The 23,745-nt window shown below is 46.6% G+C and overlaps 1 protein-coding gene across 2 annotated transcripts in view; it reads right to left on the bottom strand.

Annotated features, from left to right (window-relative positions):
• INSR (insulin receptor) overlaps positions 1 to 23,745 on the bottom strand; it is a 56,599-nt gene that overhangs the window by 13,531 nt on the left and 19,323 nt on the right. For both annotated transcript variants that reach the window (XM_048077642.2, XM_066984125.1), the window contains exons 3-10: positions 10,892 to 11,207; positions 9,199 to 9,344; positions 8,748 to 8,892; positions 8,275 to 8,489; positions 5,839 to 5,965; positions 4,949 to 5,199; positions 4,399 to 4,566; positions 3,467 to 3,668 (exon numbers count right to left, since the gene is read on the bottom strand). In XM_048077642.2, coding sequence (XP_047933599.2) covers positions 3,467 to 3,668; positions 4,399 to 4,566; positions 4,949 to 5,199; positions 5,839 to 5,965; positions 8,275 to 8,489; positions 8,748 to 8,892; positions 9,199 to 9,344; positions 10,892 to 11,207 — 1,570 coding nt within the window. The remainder of the gene's footprint in view (positions 1 to 3,466; positions 3,669 to 4,398; positions 4,567 to 4,948; positions 5,200 to 5,838; positions 5,966 to 8,274; positions 8,490 to 8,747; positions 8,893 to 9,198; positions 9,345 to 10,891; positions 11,208 to 23,745) is intronic.

Consider the following 23,745-nt stretch of genomic DNA (forward strand, 5'->3'; position numbering starts at 1 on the left):
ACAGCTACAGCAGGCGACTGCGCAGGTCGGGTCTTTGTCTGCAACCCCCAGTCCCACTTCCTGATGTTACCTATGCTCAAACAGCGAATGCAACCCGCTGGAAAGCTGATTTTAAAATTTCCTCAAACTAAACATTGGGTTGGACACAACAGTAAGCACATTTGTCCACCTGATGAAAAAACGTGATGCCAAATGGCAGGTTTGGCAAAGCACATTCCAGCTTTTCGTTTTCTCTTCCCCTAATTACTAATTAACTCCAGAGACATCATTTTGGAGTTGCTGTTATCTCAGCCTGTGCATTGTTCTGAACAGTGTCCCCTAACAATGGGGCAGAGTTCAGAGACCCAGGTCTGGGTCACGCCACCTCCCTCCCTTGTAAGCAATCTTTACAGTCAACCAGAATCTTGTTTGGACTTAAAAACAAAGCTGCACGCCACTGTTTACAAAGTGTGGATTCAGCTGTTCCTCATGTTCAAGAGAATTTTGTTTTTCACAAGTAACACAGTACTTTGACTACTGATGCAACACAGAGTAAAATACAAGAATAACTTCTTTCTCTGGTAACAGAAAGCAAGAAAAGCTCTTGAAGCTGTAAACACAATCTTCCTATATTTATTATCCTAGATTTGCAGCAATTTTCTTGCCAAATCCGTTGTATTTTCAAACAATTGATGCCTTCCCTAGCTGTTCCAGTGCAACTTCCATTGTGACTCATGGCCATTTCAGCAGCTCCAACGACCTTCCCTGCAAAACGCCCGGACTCCGATTCCTTTTCCTCCTCCCGTCAGAGACCATCAGCACGTGTGAGGGCTTCTGGTTCAGGGAAGGATGAAGTGAGAACTCATCACATGCAACATGAGGTGAGCTGAGGGATTTTAAAAATGCATTAGCTAGCTCAAACCAAGTTTTTCCACACACCTGAAACTGGCACAGGCTGTCATTGCTGCTGCAAGAACAGCTTGCCTGTCTTCCTCCTTGTGCTGGCACAAACATTTATGTATTTGTCTACACAATTAATTGGATTGGACTGGGAAACCTAGAAAAAGAAGTTGCTTTTAATGTGAGTCATTTCTCAGACCTGTAGCCCACTAGTGTGTGTAATGACATGAGCGTGTGTGTGACAGAGAGAAAGAGAGACAAAAGGACAGAGACAGAGAGAAGGGCGAGACTGCTGCTGCAGTAGCGATGGTTGAGAGTGTACATGAGAACACATCCTGAATAGCAGCCATTTACCTCCCCTCTGCCTCTCAGGACTTTTATTACTTTTGAAATCTTTCCATGCTTTCCACAGAGTCATGGAGCAGTTGAGGTTGCAAGGCACCTCCCGAGATCATCTAACCCAAGCCCCTGCACAAAGCAGGGGCAGCTAGAGCAGGTTGCTCAGGACCACATCCAGCTGGGTTCTGAGTACCTCCAAGGACTGAGACTCCACAACCTCCCTGGGCAACCTGCTCCAGCGTTCAATCCCCCTTTTGCTCCAACCTGTGCAAAACTTGTTCCGATATAAGAGCAAATAACACAGGAAAGAAGAAACAAAGCATCAGCTTCTGATGGCCACTTTGTTCAGCTACAAAGGGAGGTTGCAAAGCACGTGGCGTGAAGATACCCATTAGCTCCGACCAGGAACGTGCCTATGGCAAGAAATGTTTAGACACTTCTAGTTTGCCTTGCCAGTGCCAGGACAAATCAGCCCACAAGACTTGAGACAGTATCTCCTGGAGTAGCTAGGTAGCTGTGCACATGGGGAAGGAACGACTCCTGTGATTTCCAGCAAGTTTCTGAGAAAGTCAGGTGAGATCAGACCTGGACCAAAGCAGGGCACAGCAGATCTGCAGGACAGCCTCCTACTGGCTGAATACTGCACAGGGATCCAACGGCTGGGAACAGGACAGAAGGGGAAAATGGTACGTGGAAGACAAGGAGACAACAACGTAGGGGGAGTCACTTCTCAGCTGCGCTGTCTTCTGCACCCTGCCATCTTCTGTTCTCTGCTGGCCTCGTCTCTGAGATTCTTCCCTGCGACCAGCAGAAGGCTTCTTATCCCAAGGGGTGTCTGCACAGCACCTCGAGAGAGGCTGAAACTATCAGGAGCATCATAAAAGAGAACCTGAAGTAAAACACACTTCACGCTCAGTTGCGAGGCTCTAGACAGGCTGCCCTTTGACCAGGCAATAGACACAATATTTACAGGAAAATTCTAATTTCTGTTGCCACAGCCTGAAACTTGTCAGAGAAGAGAGGATGCATGTCAGCAGGACAGTATCTCTACTGCTCACTTGTAACAGAAGGGGTTTGTGCTAAAAAGATTAATTAGCCTAGGGGAAGTAGAGATTTCTTCCTTAGCAGGCTGACAAGGTGGCACATCCTGGTGATTGGTTTCTTCCTAAAATACATACCCCAGAAACTGGCCTGAGAAGCATCCTGGGCTGGCTGCACAATGAAATAAAAATAAAATCAAATAAAAACAGGAAAAGGAAAAAGAGGGAAAAAAAAGTAATCAGATTGTCAGTATTGTTTGCCTACATCAATAGGAGTTTGGCTTTTGTACATGGCTCGTTTCTCCTCTGCTTTTAAAGATGGTGTGTCCTGCCAGCACTTTGCACACTGAAACTTGTCCTGATCAGCACTAAAAGCAGAGAAACAGCAAACGGAGTGACTCTGCACAAACTTCCACGTGACAACTGCAGGCATCAAATCGGACTCCCAAAGAAGAGACACTGTCTATAATTCACTCAGCAATATAAAAACACTCACTGAAGAAAGGTAGCTTTTGTCAAGCAGCTGCAAGTAAATGCTTAATAGCTAAGGGCAGGAAGCAGAGAACAAATTTAGAGCACAAAATACATGACAGTGAAGAGGGTAAATCATTACAGCCTAACCTGATTCCCAGTGCTTCCTCTGTAAGTTGCATATGAAGTGTGAAGACATTCAACACCACTTAATGTGACACTGTGTGTGCCATTCAAAACAGGACATTCACCACCCACAGCAGTTGCATTCCTCATGGTATTGGAGGTATTTCCCAGACTAAGTGCAAGGAAGACCGCAAATACCGCGCTAAAGGACAAGGCTGTGGCATGGTAAACTTCCCTTTTTCTTTTCCTTTCTTTTAACTGGATGAAAAGCTAGATCATGAAATTTTAAGACAGAAAAAGATGGCTATTTTTGGCCTCACACTAGGTTAAGTGAGCTACAGGGTTTTAGCTATTTGTTGAGGATTCTCCCTTTATTCTCAAGTTGAGGAGAATTCACGGAAATAGAGAAGAATCTTCCAAATCTGTAATAACATCAGTTGTAGGTGCTCAGCTCTCACCAGCCTCCGACACACATTCAGCTGGGCTGGACAGTCCCATGGAAGCCCAGACAGACTGGCAATGCGGCCGTGCCCAGCCCAGTACTTTTGTTTAGTAACCAATTACACTTCCCTACCCCAAACTACGTGGGCAGTAAGTTTTGCTATTCATACCTGGGGACGAAAACCTCATTGTGAAGGTAGTTCTCAAACGTCTTGCGGAAAGCAGACTCCTCCAGCTCCTTTTGTATTTGAGAGTCTGTTTTAGGACAGGAACAACACTCTCCGCTGACATCCTCGTTTTCACTTTGATTATACTTCTGAGGGTCTTCAGATTCAAAAGGAGGAGACCACGTCCTTGAGGGCAGTTTTAATCCTACGGACAAAACAATTTTACTATCACTCATGCTTGGCATGCCAGAAGCAGATGTTTGATCTTAGCAAGATCCAAAACTAAAGTACACAGGATTCATAGCACATTTAGGCCTCCCACGGTCTCATATCTAGGGTCGAGCAGCTTTCCCTCTCTTACAACAGGGCCTTGATTCAAAACTATGCTAGCTCTGAAATGAAGCTCAAATGCTGCTGTGGCCAGAGTTCTACCCCTCTTCACCTCAGCTGGGGTAACACAGAGCTGCAGAGAGTCTGAGAGTCCTCAGTGAAACTCTGAATCCTGAAATAATTCCAAAACCTAATGCACAAGATGCCTTCAAAAATGAACTTGGCCACTGATCTCCAGAAACCCCTGCTGTATTTTACTTTACTGTCTCCATAGCTGTTATTAAACTGGTTACTCAGTTTAAAAAGAACAAGCGCAGAAAGGAGATGCCCAAATAAAACATACATATATTTGATTACTTTATGAAAAAATGGTTTTGGAGATCATTTGCATGTGACTTGGCAATAGTGACTAATGTATAATGTGACTGAACACTGGGAGAACGCAGCTACATGGCAGCCTGTTTCTTGAACAACAGACTTCAGAACAGCAAAATTAGGCATCCTGAGCACCTCCAGGGTGTGTGAAAAATCTCCATACAATGCTGAGACAGCTCCACCATCTGGAAGGCTTGAAAGAAGGGCACAGAGCAAGAAATGGAACTCACCCTTTAGGCAGTAATCGAGTTCATACAGCTCACTGTCTTCGGCCTGCTGCTGCCAGAACACCAGGTAGTGCGTGATGTTCCCGTTGGGCTCTGAGGGTGGCTTCCACTTCAGAATGATTTGGGATGAAGAGTTGGAAACAGATATCGGATCTAATGGAACTGATGGAACTGTGTGGGTGGAAAAGAGACAGAGGTCAATTCCAGTGCTCTGAGAGAGCTCAACAAGCACAGGCAAGTTTCCATTTCCCCAGGAACAAGCAGCGCTCTCCACAGTAGGCCCACTGACACCCAACAGTCCTGCAGCAGGGCACACGATTGTGCACACAACCCCTACACACAGCCACATGGAACAAGTGCACACCAGCACCCTCTCCCCATCCAGGGAAGCATACAGTCTTCCATTTCTTTAGGAATACCGTCCCACAAATGTAGAGTAGCAATGTCAGGGGAAAGTTTCACAGATAGGGGACTATCGTGACTACCAGCCAGAAGACAGAAGGTCTGGCTTGCTTTAATATTTGCAGTGCAACATTAAATTAACGATACTGACCAGTAGCATTGGTCTGGACGTAGATGATTTCACTCTTTGCACCGTATGTCCTTCGTTCATCTGAGAAGGTCACCAGGGTTTTAACAAACACAGCATATTGTGTCCATGGCTTTAAGCCCCTCAGAAGCCAGCCTGGCTGGGCCTGGGCTTTGGGTTCATTTGATCGTGGCGGTGGGTCAACATCCACGACTGTCCAGCTATTTGACCCACAAGCATCTTGTCCATCAAACTCCGTCACATTTTGGTATGGACTTAAAAAAAAAAAAAAAAACCTCAAATTAACAGAATCCCATTTTCAAGCTTTCGGAAACATCATTTCTAAAGATATCCATGAAAGTTATAATCCCTTACACCTTACAGAAAGTCTGATCATCTCTCCTGTGTATTCTGAAAATAAAGCACAGGGGCCTTTGTAACCCAGCCTCCTAAACAGCATAACAGCTCCACAGACAATCCATACAACTAAATCTCAGCTGATTATTTTCAGCCTCATAGAAACCAGTTTGGTAACCTTGATTTTTAAAAGACTGTTTCCTACCTAAACGGGAATATATGCCTCATCATCCTATGGAGATAGTGGGGAGATGGATAGAGCATGCAAGTCTAGAACAGTTGGAACAACCGATGTTTGGGTTGCTCTTAAGTGAGCAATTTTGACTATATACAACTAAGTTAAGTCAGGGAACTTAACGAGCATTTATATAAAAGGGTAACATCAGAAGCTTAAGTGTAGTGTCTGTGACTGTCTGGCTCCTAATTAGCTATGACCACAGCAGCCTTAATATCTACTCTTCAGTGTCAGCTGTTGTTTGTAGAAGCCCAGCATGGCTATTGTTTTGTAGCCCAACCATGGGTTACTGGAGCTACCCTCTCCTTAAGCTGCCACTTACGCTTCTTTGTAAAAAAGCATAAATCCCAGAAGATCGCGGAAATCAGGAGGCCAGTACGGCTCCCACTTCAGCAGGATCTTGTCATGAGATGTTCTAATAGAAGAAAATTTCAGCAATTCATTTTCACCTATAACAAAAGAGAAAGGACAATCATTTTGTTACTGCTAAAAAAGAGTTTTCTGTTTTTCATTATTTTAGAAGTTTCTGTTCTCCACAGTAAATATGAGAACCTTGGCATTGAGAACTACTCATTAAAAACTTATCTTACTTCAACGTTATTGCTGCCTTAAGCCAGGGGTTGGAATAGATGACCTCCCAAGGTTTCTGCCAGCTTCATTTTTTCTGATTTTATGAAAATAAACCCGTAAAGAGTTTAACTAAAAGCTAGAAAGTGGAAATCTAAAGGAAATACATTTTTAAATCAATGACAATATATACAGCTGAACCCAGCAACACGGTTTGCATAGTTTTTGTAGGCACTGCCTTCAGAATGAGTGAATTCTCAGCCTTGCCCGGGAGTAGCACGGTCCCTTCGCAAACAGGAGCGAAGGACAACAAACAGTTGCAGGAGGGTGGAGTTTTGATTCTCAAGGGAAGCATTACGATATGGTATGTCCAAACAGCCCAAGAAGTACAAACTGTGTAGCTCTGATGGGATTTGCCATTCCTGCAGTAGCTGCACAAGGGAGGAAGAACATTCATTTTGCTGCCCCACATCCAGAACAAACAAGGTGTTGTGCCTTTTTCTTTTTTTGTAAGCAGGATGCTGCCAATGTGAAAACTAGAGTTGAAACATAAAATCAAACAAAAAGCCAAACACACTGGCAACGTGTGGTTTGAGGTAGGGGGTGGCAAGGAGAGCAGCACAGCAGAGTGGGGTTAAAGCTGGCAAAAAGAAACGCAACCATATCCTCCAGCTGCCTTTAACACAAAGCCATCAGCCAGCCTGGGAGCTGCACACAGCCATGAGAGAGCTGGATTTGAACCCCAAATCCAGTCTCATCCCCGAATGTGGGAAGATCCTGCCAGTGTCTCAGGGGAAGAGATGACCTTTACAGACAGCTAACGCCTTGTGCTGCCTTCGCTCTGCCCAAGCTGGGGCTGTGATATCCCAGAGGGTATGGCTCCATGTATGGTTTTTCACTAGTACTGCCAGTTTTTGGATAGGTAGTCATTACGTTCCCCACTCCCCACTGCTCTGGCAAGGCTCTATGTGTTGATATGTGGCAAACCAGACCAGCAAACTGATTCAGCCGAAAGATCTTCAGTTTTAAAGTCTGTTCACAAATAGCTACACCACATAACAATGGGCAGAATTGGGGAAGGGGATGTTTAAGCAGCACTGCCACCAAATGCAGAGAAATAGTGCTGCCACAGGATGTGCTAAGCAGTATTGCAAGCTATGAAAAGAGCAAGGAACTGAAATCATAGTTTAACAAACACTTGGGGGCTTTGGTGGCAATACCTGCTCAAACCTTATATGCTACCCTGTGCTTGTTCCTGTGTGATTTAAAACTTTGTAGGGCTACAAAATAAATCAGAGCAGAGCTGAGACACGACACAAGCTAAGAACAGCAAGCAGAAATGTCTTGCTATTTTCTACCCCAGATTACTTCTTCAGTCTGGTTCACCATGCAGCCCTGTAAATTTTCCTGGCATAAACAGGGAACGGGGATTGTGTGTGGCACAGAATGGGAACAAACAGCAGGGTTGGGATGTAATTATGGCAATATTGCTGCCAAAATATGTGTCTGCAAAACTACACCTTCAGTGGCACGACTTTAGTTAGAGCATAAAGCAACACAGCATGTTTGCTCCTTAGCCATGCTGATACAGGCATTGCGTTATTGTTGTTGTCAAAGGAAGCTACTAGCTTAAAAGCCTTTAAAAGGCATAACAAAAACTGTTGGAAAAATTTCTCTGACAGTTGCCAGAGCAACTCCTTCAGATGGCTCCAGAGATGGGTGAAAATCCTATTCCTCCACTATGTTTATTGTGTGGGCATACTGTCACCTCAAGACATGGGAAAAGAAGATTATGATTAATCAGGTGCTCAGTAGTAACACCAAGTCCCAGTCTGGACTGGGGTTACATTGTGCTAAACTCTTCAAAAAGACTCAACAATACACTCAACCCCAAAAAGCCTCACAGCTGAGCACACAAAGAGAAAACTGCTGAAAACCAAAGCTGGCAAGGTAGGCTCCTGGCCAGATGCAGCACCCAGGAGTACTTTTACTCATGGCATATTGACAGTATCATTACTGTGTACAAGCAAGCAGCAAGTCACATGCCTGGTGCTTTACCAAAAGGACAAGGACAGTCCCTGGACAAAAAAAAATCATAGGCTAGGCTGAGAGACATTAAAAGCATGAGGTTAGCAAAGACTGAGGGAAAGGAAAATGATGCAAGTCTCAGTGCATTCTGAAACTTTCTTACATGAGGCTTGATCGCCGTTTGTCTTCAGGGCTATGTCGTTCCTTTCCTGACGCCCCTTAGTCCCAGAGATCTCCTCCATCTTGTGGATTTCTGACAAACACAGTTTGGGATTATAATGGAAGAAGAGTTTGCCTCGTGCAATAGTGAGGTTGTGTTTACTCCAGTCCCAGAGCTGACGAAGATTCTGGTTGTCCAAGGCATAAAACGAATAATTCCTGAAAGCAGAGAATGAAAACGTGGGTTGGGAGGAGATCCACTAAAAGAGTCCTTCCCCCCACCTCAACCGCCCTTATGCACTAATCCAGACAGCAAAGAAAAAAAAAAATGCAAACTATCTTCCCTGGCAGGCCACAAGCCATGGGCAGAGGAATGTTTAAAAATAACGTAGGGATTGTTTATCAATACAAATCACCCTGATAGCACTGGTACTCCTTACACTTCAAAGCATGAAAATATCTTTTGAAAGAACTCACCCAGCTTCTAATGTTTCTCCTCTGATCAGATGTAGTTTACGAAAAAAAGAAAGAGAAACCAAGGCATAAGACCGGCGAATTTTTAGGTAACCTGAGATTTCTTCTATCAAGCCAAGATTTGCTTCTAGCTCAGCTGCTATGTTATCTATGGAGAGAAAAACATTGGTTTTAGTTTTCTGATACCATGGAGAGAAACATTGATATCAGAGCCCAAGCAGATTACATGGAACTGCTCTGCATAAATCCAAAAGACCTTACAAAAATCAGTTAGCAAAAAAATCCCACCCCTAATGACCACGAGAAGAGCCTTTACTTTACAGTTATTTTTCTGAATCACTCTCAGATTCAGAGAGCGGTCAAAGCAAAAAAGAAAAGCCCAGCTCCTGGATGGTGTCATATTCACTGATCTGACACCCAGCGCTCCCTACCCCCTTACTCATGCAGAACTTACTTCCTCCCCGGATATTTATAACTAGGCTTCCATTAACAACCGTGCAGCCACGGAGCTCCTGTGCTGATGTCACTGAATCGATAGTCTTCTCCTTCCCAAAGTCGCAAACCTTTGGACAAGGCCCTGCGCAGGGAGTACAGTGCAGGCTGAAAGACAAGAGAGTCAAGAACGCAGATGAGATACTTTTGCAGAACATAACCTGGGGCATCTCCAGCAGTTCTCCAAAGCAGAGCAATCGACACAAAGCAAAAGCATCCTGACAATATGCCATGGGAGTCACTTGCAGTGTGCAGCACGAGGCTCTGAAGAACTCCAAATAACTGCTGGTTATTCTTAAAATTGTCATTTCCACATTTCACACTCTAGTCACTCTGTCCTTTCTACACAACAGAAACCAGAATGAAGCAATTCTGACTGTTTTGAGTAGCCCAGTCACACCGTGATGCTGTACAGTGCTATGCATACCCAGGACTTCAAGATCAAAAAACCCATGTCCATTCTCCACCCCAAGAGCATTAACCAAAAATGTAACTGATGAGTGGATTACTGGCCATTCATCTGGGAATCCAGTGATTAAGGACTTTACGTAAAGTTGCATTGAAAAAGGCAAACATGTGCTTTGTGCTCCGGGGAAATGCTTCTTAAATGGCAGCAAGATGATTGCTTGCCCTGGTCATAACACCACAAGAATGTGTTTCCAACTAGTTCTGAGAAATAAATGCCCTAGGAGAAGTGCAGCGCTGTGAGGTCCTACTGACAGCAGCCTAGAGCAAGTAGAGGAGAGAGGAGAGGGCTGCTGTTACCCCAGCAGCGTATCTGCTCTGGGGGCTGCTGGTTCATTCTTTTGAACAGCAAAACAGGAAATGGAATAGAAAGTCCTGTTAGAGTGAATTCCCTGAATTTGTTATGTCAGGAGCAAACACATGCGGGCACAAAGCTACCAATATTCATAGGAAATCTGACTCATCACAATATATAATGTTATTGTGGGACAAACAACGAAGTTTTCAGCGATAAACAGCTCAGCAACATAAATTATTTAACTTCTTTGTTGAAAAAGCCTGGGAATAGTCAGAATGGCTGTTCCCTGCTTTGACTCATGCTACAGTTGTTTGTTACATTGCCCATTTATGTCTGGCACAGCTTGAACCTGCTCAATGAAAGTAATTACAGGAATGAGGGACAGATATTCTGAGAATGATCTGATCAAAATACGCTATGCTCTCTTGATTAGATGTGAATTTTCCCTTTTCTGCTTAAAAACAAAGCTTTCTAGTCTGAGGTCAGCTTTGGAGGGGAAGGTAAGCAGCACTACTGATGCTTCTCATTCTTCCTCGTCTCACTCGATTACAGCAGGACCCTTCCAACCTGAGGACACTACTCTTCCTTGTCCTCTCCTTCAACCCCCCTCTCCCACTTTTTCCAGACTCGAGAGTAAACAAAGCAGAATAAACTACCGGCACAGCCCAGGAAAACCTGTCTGCTTTTAATGGCTTGAATTAGCAAGGTATTAGTTTGCAAATCATATTAAAGTAGACCAGGTAATTATCGCAGACACTCAAGCACCAGGAACTTTTCTTGGCCTTGACGCAGAATACAAACCCTCTACCCAAGAGGAAGAAAAGGACATGAAACACCAGAACAACACCCAAACTACAGCTTGGTTCCTTTACTTGCAGACGCCTGCACTTACTTGCTGGAATTCATGATGTACCCCGATGGGCATTCGTGAACGCATTCGTTGTTGTGGATAACGTGACACCCCGACTCCCTGGCATTTTTGCATTTGTTGTGCAGCTCCTGGCAGAAGCTGAAGGTCACGCAGCGCCAGCCCTCAAAGTGATAGTAACCGGGCGGGCAGGCATCCACGCAAGTGCCATCAAGGTAGAAGTTGCGGCACGCCACGCATTTCTCTGGGTTGTTGGGCTCCGTGCAGTCCCCCAGGCATTCGCTGTGACAGCACTGGCCATCGGAGGTGCAGCCTTGCGACTTGCAGGCAGCTGGACAGACTGTGAAAAGATAAAAAGCAACCGAATATTACAGGACAGCCCAGCAAAGCACGACCACAAAAGCCTTACCAGCAACCACACTTTGTCCTACTTGGCTTGGCGACCTTCTTTTCAAAGAGGCACCCATCAAGCGCAGAAGTCTGCCTCATCTCCGCTTTCCAATTGCAAACTCCAAATTTTAATAATATTTTTGAAGTGTGTTGCCATTCACAGCTCATTAATGCTCATCTTCAAAAATAGAACATCAAGTTTTCCTGTTTTCTCTGCCCAGCACTGGGAGGCTCCCAGGAGTGCTTTGGTGATGCCAACCCTACTCCTGAAGCCCAGAGGTGAGGAGATCCACGCAGTGCCAGCTTTCCAGGCTGGGACAGGCAGTTTCTTAGTTTAAGAAACTGAATTTCCCACAATAATGCTGTGAATAATGCATGCCCAACAATACCTTTACATAACCCTTCAGCTTCCTATCTGCGTATCACCGGTTCCCCAGGAGGAAGCCGCCCTGGAGCCAGCACAAGCTCTTCGGCGATTCTCCCAGACAGCCCGAGAAGAAGGGCACCCACAAGTGCTTGAGGTTTTTCTGGCTTGCTTTTTAATTATCCATTACTTAGTGCCTCACAACACTTTTAATGAGCGGTTTGGGGCTTTGAAATGGAAAGCAAGCGGCAGCAGAGCTCAGGGCAAACACCGTGACTAACGCTGACCCAGGAGCTGGAGGGGATGTGCAAACCCTACGGAAGGTGACAGCACAAGGAAGGATACGATCAGGCACGCTTATTCTGCCGCTCACACAGCCAAACCCTGCTGCCTGATGTACCCGTACCAGACCAGGGTACGGGCAGCCCCAAAACACGCCTGCTAACTGCACTAGCGATGGACAAACCCAAGATTTTCATCTGGGCAAGATTTTTCACCTTAGGCAACGTTAGATGAGCTGCATAGTATAAAAAAAAAAAAAAACCTCCTCAGAAAGACAATCTGCAAAAATAATGCAGATAAAAGTACGGAAACTGCCCTTCTCTCCTACAAAACAAAACAAAACAGCCACGACAGTTGGCCTAAGGAGTTCATTTTTCTTGATATTCAGCATTGGAGCAGGAGGGGCTTTTCTTGGGGACGTTCCAGGCAGACTGATGTACAGAGGCTAAAATGTTATTTTTAACTTCTGGCTAACGCGCGAGCAGCCCAACAGCAGAATGTGGTTTAGTTTTAGTCAACCAAAGGAGCAGCACGCAGGATCCATGGTACAGCGTGCTACCCATGTTTTTAACATCAAATCACCAGCTGCGGTTAGGAAGAAAAAACCCCTCTGCTGTGCTCAGCCCCTGCTGAAGGATTGCAGAAGCGTGCTAAAGGAGTTAATGCCCTTCTTGGAAGCAGCAGCAGTCGCTGCGGTAGGCGGGATAGCAAAGATGAGCAACCTCTGGTTTGTTCCAGCCTGACAAATCCTTTGAAAAATATGAAATAGCTGAAGTTGAAACTCTCTCGTAAGGTCAATTTGACCTCGTAAATATCTGACTGCTCCCGCGTCAGTCACCCGCTGCAGGTATCTTCTCTGGGCGTCCCCCAGGATTCGCCCATCAATACGAAACACCGGCGAGCATTTCAAAGCCACTTTCTTTTCCCCTGACAAAGTTTTTGCCCTTTTCTGGGTCTCACGTTGTGAACCCATCACTTAGAAATGGTCTGGAACAACTGACTGAAATTGCAGCAGGTAAACGGAAGCAACTTGCAGATGACACCTTGTATTAGACTAAATATAAAATGCGATGCTTGTTTTACAAACCCGGGTATACGTCCTGCACCAGGCCACAGATGGAGCGCAGTCTAGCAACAGATGTCGTGGCTGCAGTTTATAAGAAACATTGGCAACAGAAGGACGCAGACAGAAAATTCCAGAATTGAGTCCAAAGCACTATCAAACTTACTGATTCCAGCCTAAAATGTCAAGGTTTTCAGCAGTGCTCACTGCGGTCCAGGAGGCAAAAGGCTAGCCCTGGGGTCTGCTCCAGGCTTAGGTAGTTCAGAGCTTAAAATATGAAATATTTTGTTCCTTAAGGAGTCAGGGGAGCAGACAGGTAGCTTGGAGAAGCTGGCCCTCGTGCCAAACCCCCAGTGACACATGGCACCTCCTTTACGTTATGCCACGCAAGAGCTTTTATTGGTAATGGAAACTAATCTTCAAAGTCCCGTGCTTGTTTACACATCTTAATCTCAGCTGCAACTATTCACAGGGCAGAAACTGTTCAAATTCTCAACTCTAAAGGTTTTTGGAGGATACAATTAAGCTATTTTTAAATTGTTCTTAAGAGCTTTTGATGTCTAAAAGACAACTCAAAGAAAGCAGAGCAGCCAAGGCAACGCTTTTTTTTCCCCCTCCATTAAGCCTCGGGACAATAAATTGTCAATCACTGTTTTGTGCAAATCCTAGTTACAAAAGATCCTGAATAGACGCCATTCTGACTTTATCAAAGTATGCGTGCTAGAAGGTACTTCATTTTCTGAGCACCTGAAAATCACGCAGAAACCTCTCCAGCATACCTTTACTACCACTTGTAAGTGCTACCGGAGCACCCAGGTTGTGTGACTCCCAATGGGTCAGGCAGGGTCTTGTTTTCCTACGGGGCTACCCTTGCACAGCAGGACAGCACCGAACAGGGGAGTACAGACCAGGTCCATCTCATTACCTCTCTGTCACTGAGGTTTGTATACTCCAGCAGCTGACACAGCTCACAAAAAGGCACTGCTTTGCAACGAGACTGTGCTCTGGGGACCATGGTGGGGTTCAGGAGGTCTCAGGAGGCACTGCCTGCGCTCAGATGTAGCCTCTCTACAGCCCCTGGTCCACGCTGCAGGAATTGACATTTTGAGGAACGTGATGTCTCCCTCTCTTGATAGGGAAGAGTCAACTCTCTTCAATCCACCCAGAAAAGGAAAATAAAATAAAATCCAAAGGAAGCTTCATGAGTCCCAGTCAGGGACAAGGGAAGAGCTGGTTTTGGGGTAGGGGCAGGAGCCACCACACCGTGTTGTAAAAGCTGCTGCAGGAAGAAGTGTTTCTGCCCTGGTGCCAGAGCAAAGCTGCTCAGCACAATCACATAAACCTCTTCATCAGAAGATTTAAGAATGGGGCTTTTAAATTCCCCATCCAAAGATGATAAACTGTACGACACGTAACGAATCTGCCCTGGATGGGGGAGAAACCGAGCTGACACAGAGGTTCAAACCTGTTGGTCCAGGGGTGAATAAATATTTAACTAGCTAGCTAGGGTGGCTCCAGAGACTTGGGAAACAATGCATTTTACAAACCTTTCTGATTAGAGATTCAAACTGACATTTCTTCGTGCAGCTGAGGCCCAGCTGGGGGGGGACACAAGGCAGCAGAGTCAGCGCAAAGGAATTCCTACCTCCGTGGGTCCCTCCTGCCTTTCACCACTTCCCGGGGCTGCAGGTGGAAACAAAAATGCACAGAAACTGCAAACACATTCCCCAGCCAACACCGGTAACCAGAAGATCCCCATTTAACAGGAGAGTTGATTAAGCACTAAGCCGTCCAGCTAATAAATACCATTTGAATATCAAAGGGTGATTGAAAACGTTTGTCTCGGGTCTTGGTTTTGCTTCCTGCTAACAAAACAGTATCAAGTGAATTGTCAGGAGAAGAAAATAAGAATCACCCTGGGTAAGCTTTGCTCTCCCTTTGCCCCCCCTGCCACTCGAGGGATTTATGTTGCTGCATTCTGAGCGAGCTGAGTACTCGGAGAGAGGGTGGTTTGGGTGTGACGAGGGGGGTTATTCAAACAGAGGGGGTTTGGGTGTGATAAGAGGTATGTGTCATGAATAAGTCCCAAGTCCCACGTACAAACATGGGGATGCTGCATTACGTGCCATACTGATACCCCTGGATGCTTGTGGTGCCGACCGGTCCCGAACGGACGCGACCTTTCCGTGGGCAGCCAGCTGGGTGCACGGGGCACAGGGGCAGCCGGGGCCCCCTGCGAGCTGCTCCCCTTGGCCGGCAGCAGGGGGGCACAGACCCCTCCTCGCCACCCCCCAGGTCCCTTTCTGCTGCCCCAGCTCCTTCCACCGCCACCGAGCAGCTCCTGATCCGCACGAGTCCAGGTCAGGAAGCCAGCACGGCGGCGGCAGCACCGCCCGCGGCCGCAGCCAATGCGTTCGCTGCCCGGACAGGAGGCTTCCAGGCTCCGGGCAGGAGGCATCCAGGCTCCCGGCCGCTCGCCCCGCAGCGTTGGGAACCCCAAGGCGGGAGGAAGGCGGCACGAAGCCGGGGCTGACGCCGCTTAAAACGGCTTGGTTTGGCCACGAAGCGCATAACTGGATGCCAGCGCTGAGGCTGGTGTAATGCTACACGCAGGCGTGTGTGACGCGAGGTATCGGAGCTCTCCCTCGCCCTGTTTTCTCTTACTGTAAGCGGCCATAGTATCCGTCGTAAATTTATCCAAGTAATCCCCTCCCCACGCTCTCACAGGCTGGAGCCGCGGTCGTCGTGGTGGGAGCTGTAATTTCATTTTGCAGGGGGCGAGGCAGGACGGCGAGCCCCGCGGAATCGGGTGCTTGCGGCTCGAAGCGTAAACAAAAGCAAAGGGAAAGGAAAGGCAAGGCCGGGACGAGCGCCCACGGCACGCTCCTCCGAGTGCTGCAAGCACGGGACCTTAATTTAGCACCGCAGAGCCTGGGCTTGTTTCCTGAATTTCTACAAGCACTAAGCAGCATCGATCCCATTGAAATCCTTATGAAGCTTGTCTCCTTATAAAATTAGCTATTAAGGCATGTTATACACAAAATATATGTTTTTTTTTTTTACTTGGCCACTTCTAGATTAATTTATTTCACCTGCCAAGGCAGCTTCAAATACAGCAAGCCATTAAGTATTGCTTGCTACTGTTCTGTAAATTTTATCCATAAAACAATTTCTTTTTTTTTAAAACTCCTGATCACCTATTTCTTGTGAGCATTTAACCAGAACTTGCCAAGGTGACACCTACCCTGAGCACAATCACACACTGTAAGAATGAGAGAAGCTATTAAACAACCAAAACCATGTCCAGAGAAGACTAGGTATAAATCTACAACTCCATAGCAGTGTGGGTTTGCAGAGGGCTGCTGCAAAAAGGACAGCGTGCTGCCAACTCCCTCTGCACTGTGCCTGTGTCCTTCAATTATTTCTTCGTGTCACCGAGACCAGGGAGGAGAAACCCAAGGCCCAAGCCCTGAGCCTGGCAGCAAGCGGCTCCCAGGGGTGTCACCGCGACACAAATGTGCCCAGGGTGAGCGTGGCCGCAGCGGTCCACGAGCCTGTAAGGAGCACCAGGGCTTTTGGTCGCCTTGTGGACCAAAAGCAGCAGCTCTCCCAGGCTCCACAAAATAAGTGGTAAAAGCCAGAAGAGAGCAGAAAACATGAGGTTAACGTGCTTCTGCAAACACGGCTGCCAGCAAGGCCTGGCGCTGGCTGTAGTTAGTGAGTGAAATTGAGGAAACATCACGATCCACTCGGGCAGACCTTGTCAGCTACTCACAGCGCTCGGCTGCTCTGACAGCATCGATCCCTCCCTACTCTCCATTCTCCAACAGCACAGGAACAACTCGCCCAAAATGTATCAGCTCAAGTGCTTTTATTCACACGCACGACTTCGGTACTTCCGCACCAACCTGGGAGCGAGCGAGTGCCAAAGAAATTCAAGGTTTTACAATCAGCACTAAAATCAGTGTTATTTATAAAATTGGAGATTACAGTACATAATGCCACGACCCCACTGAACCGCGGGTTGGGAATGTCAGGAGGTCCGTATTTACACAGGAACGGATAAAATTAACTGCAGGTGCCTCCCTTCCCATAGACAGTGACTTCCAAAAACAACACGCTGTTACTCAAACAGAAAGGAAACTCTTCCCATTGACATTTCTCTGGGACAATATTACACTTCTTATCTCACAGATCAGCAAGGATAAGAAAAAACTTGTGTCGCCTCCAAACCCTTTCACAAGTTACGTGCTTATTTGAAGCTCCAGCGAATGTTTCAAATACCCCAAAACGGGACCGGTGCCATCCTCCCAGCCCAGAACTGCCGCCCCCATTAAAACCCACAGAGATGCCGGTGCATGGATCAGCAAATGTGGTGGGACATCCTGAATGCCAGCATACCTCAGGTTAGAAAAGATAAAGGGGTCTGGAGCCGTGAGCCCCCTTGTCCAGCGGTGATAATGGAGGACGCGGGGGCCTCCGAAAGAAGTTGTTGAATGGAGATAGGGAAAAAGGTTGAGCTCTGGTGTTGATACAGGGAAAGAGCGGATGAAGGGAGATCCCTTCAGAAAAGCAGTCTCTTCCCTGCTACCCTTCTGCTGTTCAGGCTGTGAAGTAATCAATTGTTTTTCCCACTACAACTGCCAGTGGAGGGTTTTTTCTGGAAACAGAAATTTACTAGTGCACAAATTATGCCAAGGAATACAGAAAATTTGCTATGAGAAACTCAAACACGTCTATATCTACCTATCTATCCACAGACATATATAACAAATATATTTACATAAATCATCTTAATATGATGGAGCCTGGAGGAAGTCATAAACCACAATGGATCCACAACGCCCTTAGTCACTCGCTCGTTATCTCAAGTCAGGGCCTTTGCAAATGTGCTCCTGCAGGTACCTCACCATGGGTACGGGCCAACATCTCTGCCCCGCTGTCCAAAGCCCCAGGGAACTGCAGAGGCAGTGGCTGTCACCTCCGTAGCTGGAAGTAGTAAGGCAGCCCGACTGTCAGCTCTTATTTTCAGGGATGGGAACCTCTCGAGCTAAGAACCTCAGCTGTGAAACTGCCTCACCTCTTCCCAGCAAACCGACACGATGGGCTCTGTCATTTCAGAGATCCTCCAGATCTGCTTTCTTCCCTTGAAGGTTTTCTCTCCTGCTCTCCTCTGTCACCACAGCTATTTACTTGGAGAAGTAGATGCCCCATATTGCCCCAGCAGAATAGAGATCAAAGCAATATGTTCCTTTCATCCATTTTAAGGAGTCCACACGGTGTTTACATCACGTTGGGGACAAAGAGAGTTAGGGGACAAAGACGAAAGAAACTGAAACACAACTGAAGACCAGCTCTGTCCTAATTCCTCCAGCACCTTTCAAACGAGCCGATTCCCCAAGCAGGTAAAGGCAACTCTTCTAAACCTGGCTAAACTGTTGGCGATCAAGCTCAAAACATCAAAACACGGCGTTTGATTTGAAAACACAGCAGCGCTGTTAGAGGCGGAACAAGCGTCACAAAGTGCACACAAGGATAACAACGAGAAGTTGTAAATACCTCGCCCCGTGTCTGCAACACCGCTGTTGTGCCGTGCTCTGGCAAGCAAAGCAAGTCTGCTCCTTGTACTTTGTGTTCAAAGTGAGCTGGGTGCTTCGTGCAGCAACTTCTGCATGTTTTTCTTGAATATTCAAGCCCCAAAACTGACACTGCATCTTCAGAAAACCCAGAGTCCCCAGCCAGCTGTCACTAAACAAAATGGCCCCACACAAATCAACACAAACTCCAGGGTTTGGTATCCCCTGCCCTGGTGATGGCTTATAATCGAAGGGCATGAAGAAACGATCTCACCCTCTCCCATCCCTTAGGTACCTGAGGGCTGGGGTCCACAAGCTTCCAATCTCCAGACTTTCTGTGAGCAATTTGTAAAAGAGCCACTGAATTCATTGCCTCCCTCAAAGAAGGCAGAAAAGCTCGGTGTACCCAGCCTCTGGGCAACACAGATTGGGAAGGAACAGCTAATTCTACGGTGGTCTGGACATCAGCCACCTCACACTGTACTTGATCTGTGTGTCAGATCAGAGGGTTTGCAATTTAGACCAAACCCAGAATCTATAAAGGGAACTGGGGGAAGTGTTCTGTACAGCTTTGCTCACCGTTTTACTCACAGCTATCAGGGTGGCTTTGTTGTTGTTGTTGTCGTTCTTGAAATTGCAATCCATATTTACAACCTAAGGATTAGCTTTTATCGGTCAATGGTTGACACGCCACCTGGGCGCCTCATGAGAGCTCCCTGTTAATATTTAACTATGTATTACTCTTTCAGACATCCAGCATCTTACAAACATCCCTGTTCACTCTAACCTGCTCCCCCGCACTGCGATCCCAGAAGACCCCAGAGAATCACAGCAAAGCGATCCAGGCAGCCGTGGATGTCCTGAACACGAGTGTAATTGAGCATAAAATCTCACTGAGCATAAAGTCTCTACCTGTACTTTATTTTGAACGCTCTGCCCCAGCAGGATGTGATCCTCCTCCCTGTGCATCAGCGCGGTGCTGGGGGCAAGCTTCTCATCAGGCTGATTTATTTCCCGATTGGCATCGTGGGCAGACCAGGCTGAGATGTCAGCATCTCAGCGCTGGATAAGAAGATGCTGAACGAGGATAAGCCACGAAAGACAAGCACAGAGGTTTGTATCTTACATTCTGAGAAACAGAGACAAATGGAGATGAGCAGAAGTGCTTTCATGTACAGTGATGGTCTAAGGACGTCTCATTTTTCCAAATGTAGGTCTAACACAAGCTATTACTTCTACCTACAAACCTTTTCCTGAAAATAAGGAGTGATACGGTCAAAGCACGAGGCGAAAAGTATAACCTTTGCTTTCTGAAAAGATAAGAGAGGAATAAAATTGCTTTTCTCAAGGCCACAGAGAAGGATGTTGTAGTAAACAAGGCAGGAAAGAATGAAAGCTAAGTTGACACATTTGGCTCTGTGGGGATACGGAAGATTGTGTTTGAGGTATGTTATGTGGAAAGATGTATAAAGTGTAACCCGGGCACAAAGTAAGAGCAAATCTATACTGAAAAGGACGTAGAGTTTACAGCAAACAGGGAAGCGGAGCTGTCCATGACTGAGAAAGGTAATGGAACAGGCGGAAGTATAAGATTAACCACAAGGAGATTAAGCTGATAACTAATGATCTACACAGAAATGTCAGACAGAGGTTAAGATTTTAATCTGGACAGATTCCATGGCATACTCACCAATTGTAAACATCGGTACTGAAGCTGAATTTGTGTTTGGGGATGAAGGTACTGCAAGGGAGCCAGAGAGAGGAACAAAACTTGTTCCAGACGTCCTCCTTCCACCTCCCAGAAAGCCAGGGAGCTGGATGAGGAGAGAAGGAAGGGTGAAGCACCACCTGAGGCTAGCTGCACAGAGAACTACTTGGAAGCTAAATGCTGCCGTGGAGCAGAGCTAATGAGCACTGCCACCCAGACTTTTTTTTCCCCCCCTCTAACTTACCAGGAAGCACAAACCATACTAGCGTAGGGTGGCTCAGCACGCTGCCCAAACACAGGGAACGGCTGCGGCAGGGAGCTGATTACAATGCCGGGCTCTGTCCCACAGCAGCCGCTCCAAGGGGAAAGGGCTTTGCTCTGCGCCAGGGGAGGCCGAGTGCTGGAGGCAGCAGCAGGGACAGGCTCGGCGCCTGGAGCAGCCGCTCGCAGCAGCCAGCGCCCTGCCCTGCCGGGGATGGAAGCGCAGCAGTTACACCCCCGGGGAGCAGCCAGCACGCAGACGGAGTTGCCAAAGGGCTAACGCAGATCCTTCTGGGGCAGACAATTCCCAATTGCTGCTTCTTGGTGAGCGCGCAGACCTGTCAGACAGAGCCGCAGATGCCTGCGCTCGCCACCCAGGCACAGCAGCCACGTTTCTAACACCAGAGGACCTCTCTGGTCGCTTGCTCTGGACTCCTGTTTATTGCCAACAGATTCAACAAGAATCAGCTTCCACTTGGCTGATCAATTTTAGAAAGTTATCTGGTCCTGATTTAAGTGATTTCAGTGACGAGAAGCTGACCACAAGCTTTTGCTTTAACTGTTTTAGAGAATGAGCAGCACTGGAAACGAGCTTTGTTCCTAGCCTGATTTTCTCCACTTCAACTTCCAAGCTGAAGGCCCTATTATCAGATTTATTCCCCACATACATACATCCAAAACTAAATATTGTAAAGCATTTTTCCACTAATAGGTTTCATAGTTTTCACTGGACCTACTGCTATTTTTTTTTTTTCAAAATCATATTTGAACTGTGGAAAAGGAAAAACCAGCAGCACCTCATTCCTGGGAATATTGGTATCAAACACACAGATTATATGCACCCATGTAACGTTCTTTCACCTACTGTAGTCATTTTGGCCACGTCAACTCCTGTACACTACTCTACACACCCCTCTCCCTCTGCCCAAAGCTGTAAGTGTGCTCTCCGCAGTTTATTTCTAGGTATAAGAATTTACTTAGCACTGAAATAGATACTGGTTGCTTGCAGCCCCAGAGCCAAGCAGTTGAGACCTCTCTCTGAAATATATTTTTATTTACTACTTGCCCTTGTCATCTTCAGTGTACCAGTAATGCCTACTTCCAAATAATTCAGTGTAAAATAATATGCAGCCCCACACCAGCTACCCAGCTCAGCTCCATCCAGACACACATCCACTCAATGACTTCTCACTGCAAACGTTCCCTCCAGTTTTTGATCTACAGGATACACACCCTGCCACATCACTCCGCTTCTCTAATCAAAGTCCCAAAAGAAACAATAAAAGTGACAAAACATCAGACAAATACAAACTTAAGGAAGAACAAAAGGCTACAGATTGGTACAAGAAACAAACTATATTGCACAAGCCCACCTTAGAAGCCTTTACTCTATTTCTGCTTATAAATTATGCAAGGAAAAGTTGTAATCTGAAGGAATTTAATCCCAAACTAGTTGTGCCACCCCAACAAAGAGAGGGGAACAGTGGGAGAACTACATCTTCTGCAGTTGCATCGAACTTGGGGGAGATCCTGGATTCTCAATCTTTCTTCCACAATTGTAACCAGCTCCAACCTTGAAAATTCTGTTTTATTCCATACCTCTGACACTGAAAGTTCTTAAAATAAGGCTGACCATCACTGAAGTCACTTTGTTCAGTAACGAGGAAGCATGTTAGTAGCACAGGTCTCATTATCAGCCAGCTCAACTGTGCTGAGCACAGGGAGAAACAAGATCTGCCCGCACAACATGAGCCGTGCGGGCGTGTGCCACTGCCGCTAAAAAGCTGCAGCTTCGGGGATGTTTATCCGCACGGCAGTGGCGACACAGTCTGATCACCGGTTACCATCAGCACTGTCCATTTCGGAGCAATTAAGACCGTTCAGAGCCGATCTGGTTGATATCCTCAGTGTTGAGCCTTGACACCTGCCGATCCCTAAATGGGGTAATTACTGCGGGGGGAAAAAACATACGGAAATAATCCTACAGTGGATAGAGTGCTCTGAAAAAGCACTATACAAGCTAGTTTTGTCTCTCAGGATGGCTACAAGGGACGCTCCTGCTCAAAACCTGAAGCCCTATCAGTTCCTCCAGAGACAAAGAGTCGTCTTCTCAAGCTGAGCAGGGACGGTTTCGAATCGCAGCACGGAGCAGCCATCCTTGCAAGCAATCTTCAACTGGAACGGAGCCGAAGAACTTTTTGAGATGCCACCCAGCCCATCCACCTGTCCAAGGGCAGATCAAATGCTTTACCTAGGACATTGCTGACAGCTGTTTGTCTAAAATGTTCTTAAAGATCTCCAGATAAATTTCGCCTCGAGGCGCTTCCTGCATTCCCTGTCTTTATTTTTTTATTTATTTTTTGAGCTTTATTGAAGCCTCACTCGTCAGCAGGTCCGTGCGATCGGCTCCATTTTACAGACAAACACTGAGGCCCGGACAGGGGAAGCGAATTGCACAGAACCACCCAAACGGCCAACAACAGTGCCGAGAGGAGACCGGCGGTGTCAAAGTCCACCTCCAGCGCACGATCCTCTGCAAAACACTTGGTGCAAAGCGAGCACTTGATGGTTTATTGCTCAGTCCTGTTCGCTCCCCTGCGGTATCAAAGCAAGGCTCGTGTTTGAAACCGTGCCACTTCAAATTAGGCTTTGGGTGGGTGAACGTGTTGCTGTAATGGATAGTCACCGGCGAATCTGAGCACAGAGAGACCTAAAGCTTGTTTAAAAACACAATCTGGAGTTCTTTTTGTTATCGCAGAATTGAGCATGTGGAAAAACAACATGCTTTTCCCCACGCTGATCAACGAGAACCGAGCTGCAGCTCCTCCTTCTCCTGCGGAGCCACTCAGACCCGGGGACGTTTTTCTCATCGCCCCCACCAAATCCACAGGCTTGCAGGGGAGCGTTTCATATTCCTCAAAACAAAAACTGATGCTTGATAAAGGCATCTCGTTCTAATAGGTTTATCGGATAGTTTTGTATCTAGCCACAGAAATGTGATCTCTAAGCACCGAAAGAGCAGCCAAACACCGTACAAATTATTTAAACAGCACAGAGATAACGTTACTGTAGCGTGGAAGAGAAGCCTAAGGAAACGGTGATCCATACGTGACATTTCTCTTCTCTCACGGGCTTTTGCTAATTTAACAGCTGTAGAAACCTGCCAATGAGGTGAAGAAGTTGTTCCAGATAAATCACCCGTTTCCACATAACTGCTTTTTCATTAAGTCTTCC

This window comes from Anser cygnoides, chromosome 27, assembly GCF_040182565.1.
Source record: "Anser cygnoides isolate HZ-2024a breed goose chromosome 27, Taihu_goose_T2T_genome, whole genome shotgun sequence".
NCBI classification, from domain to species: domain Eukaryota; kingdom Metazoa; phylum Chordata; class Aves; order Anseriformes; family Anatidae; genus Anser; species Anser cygnoides.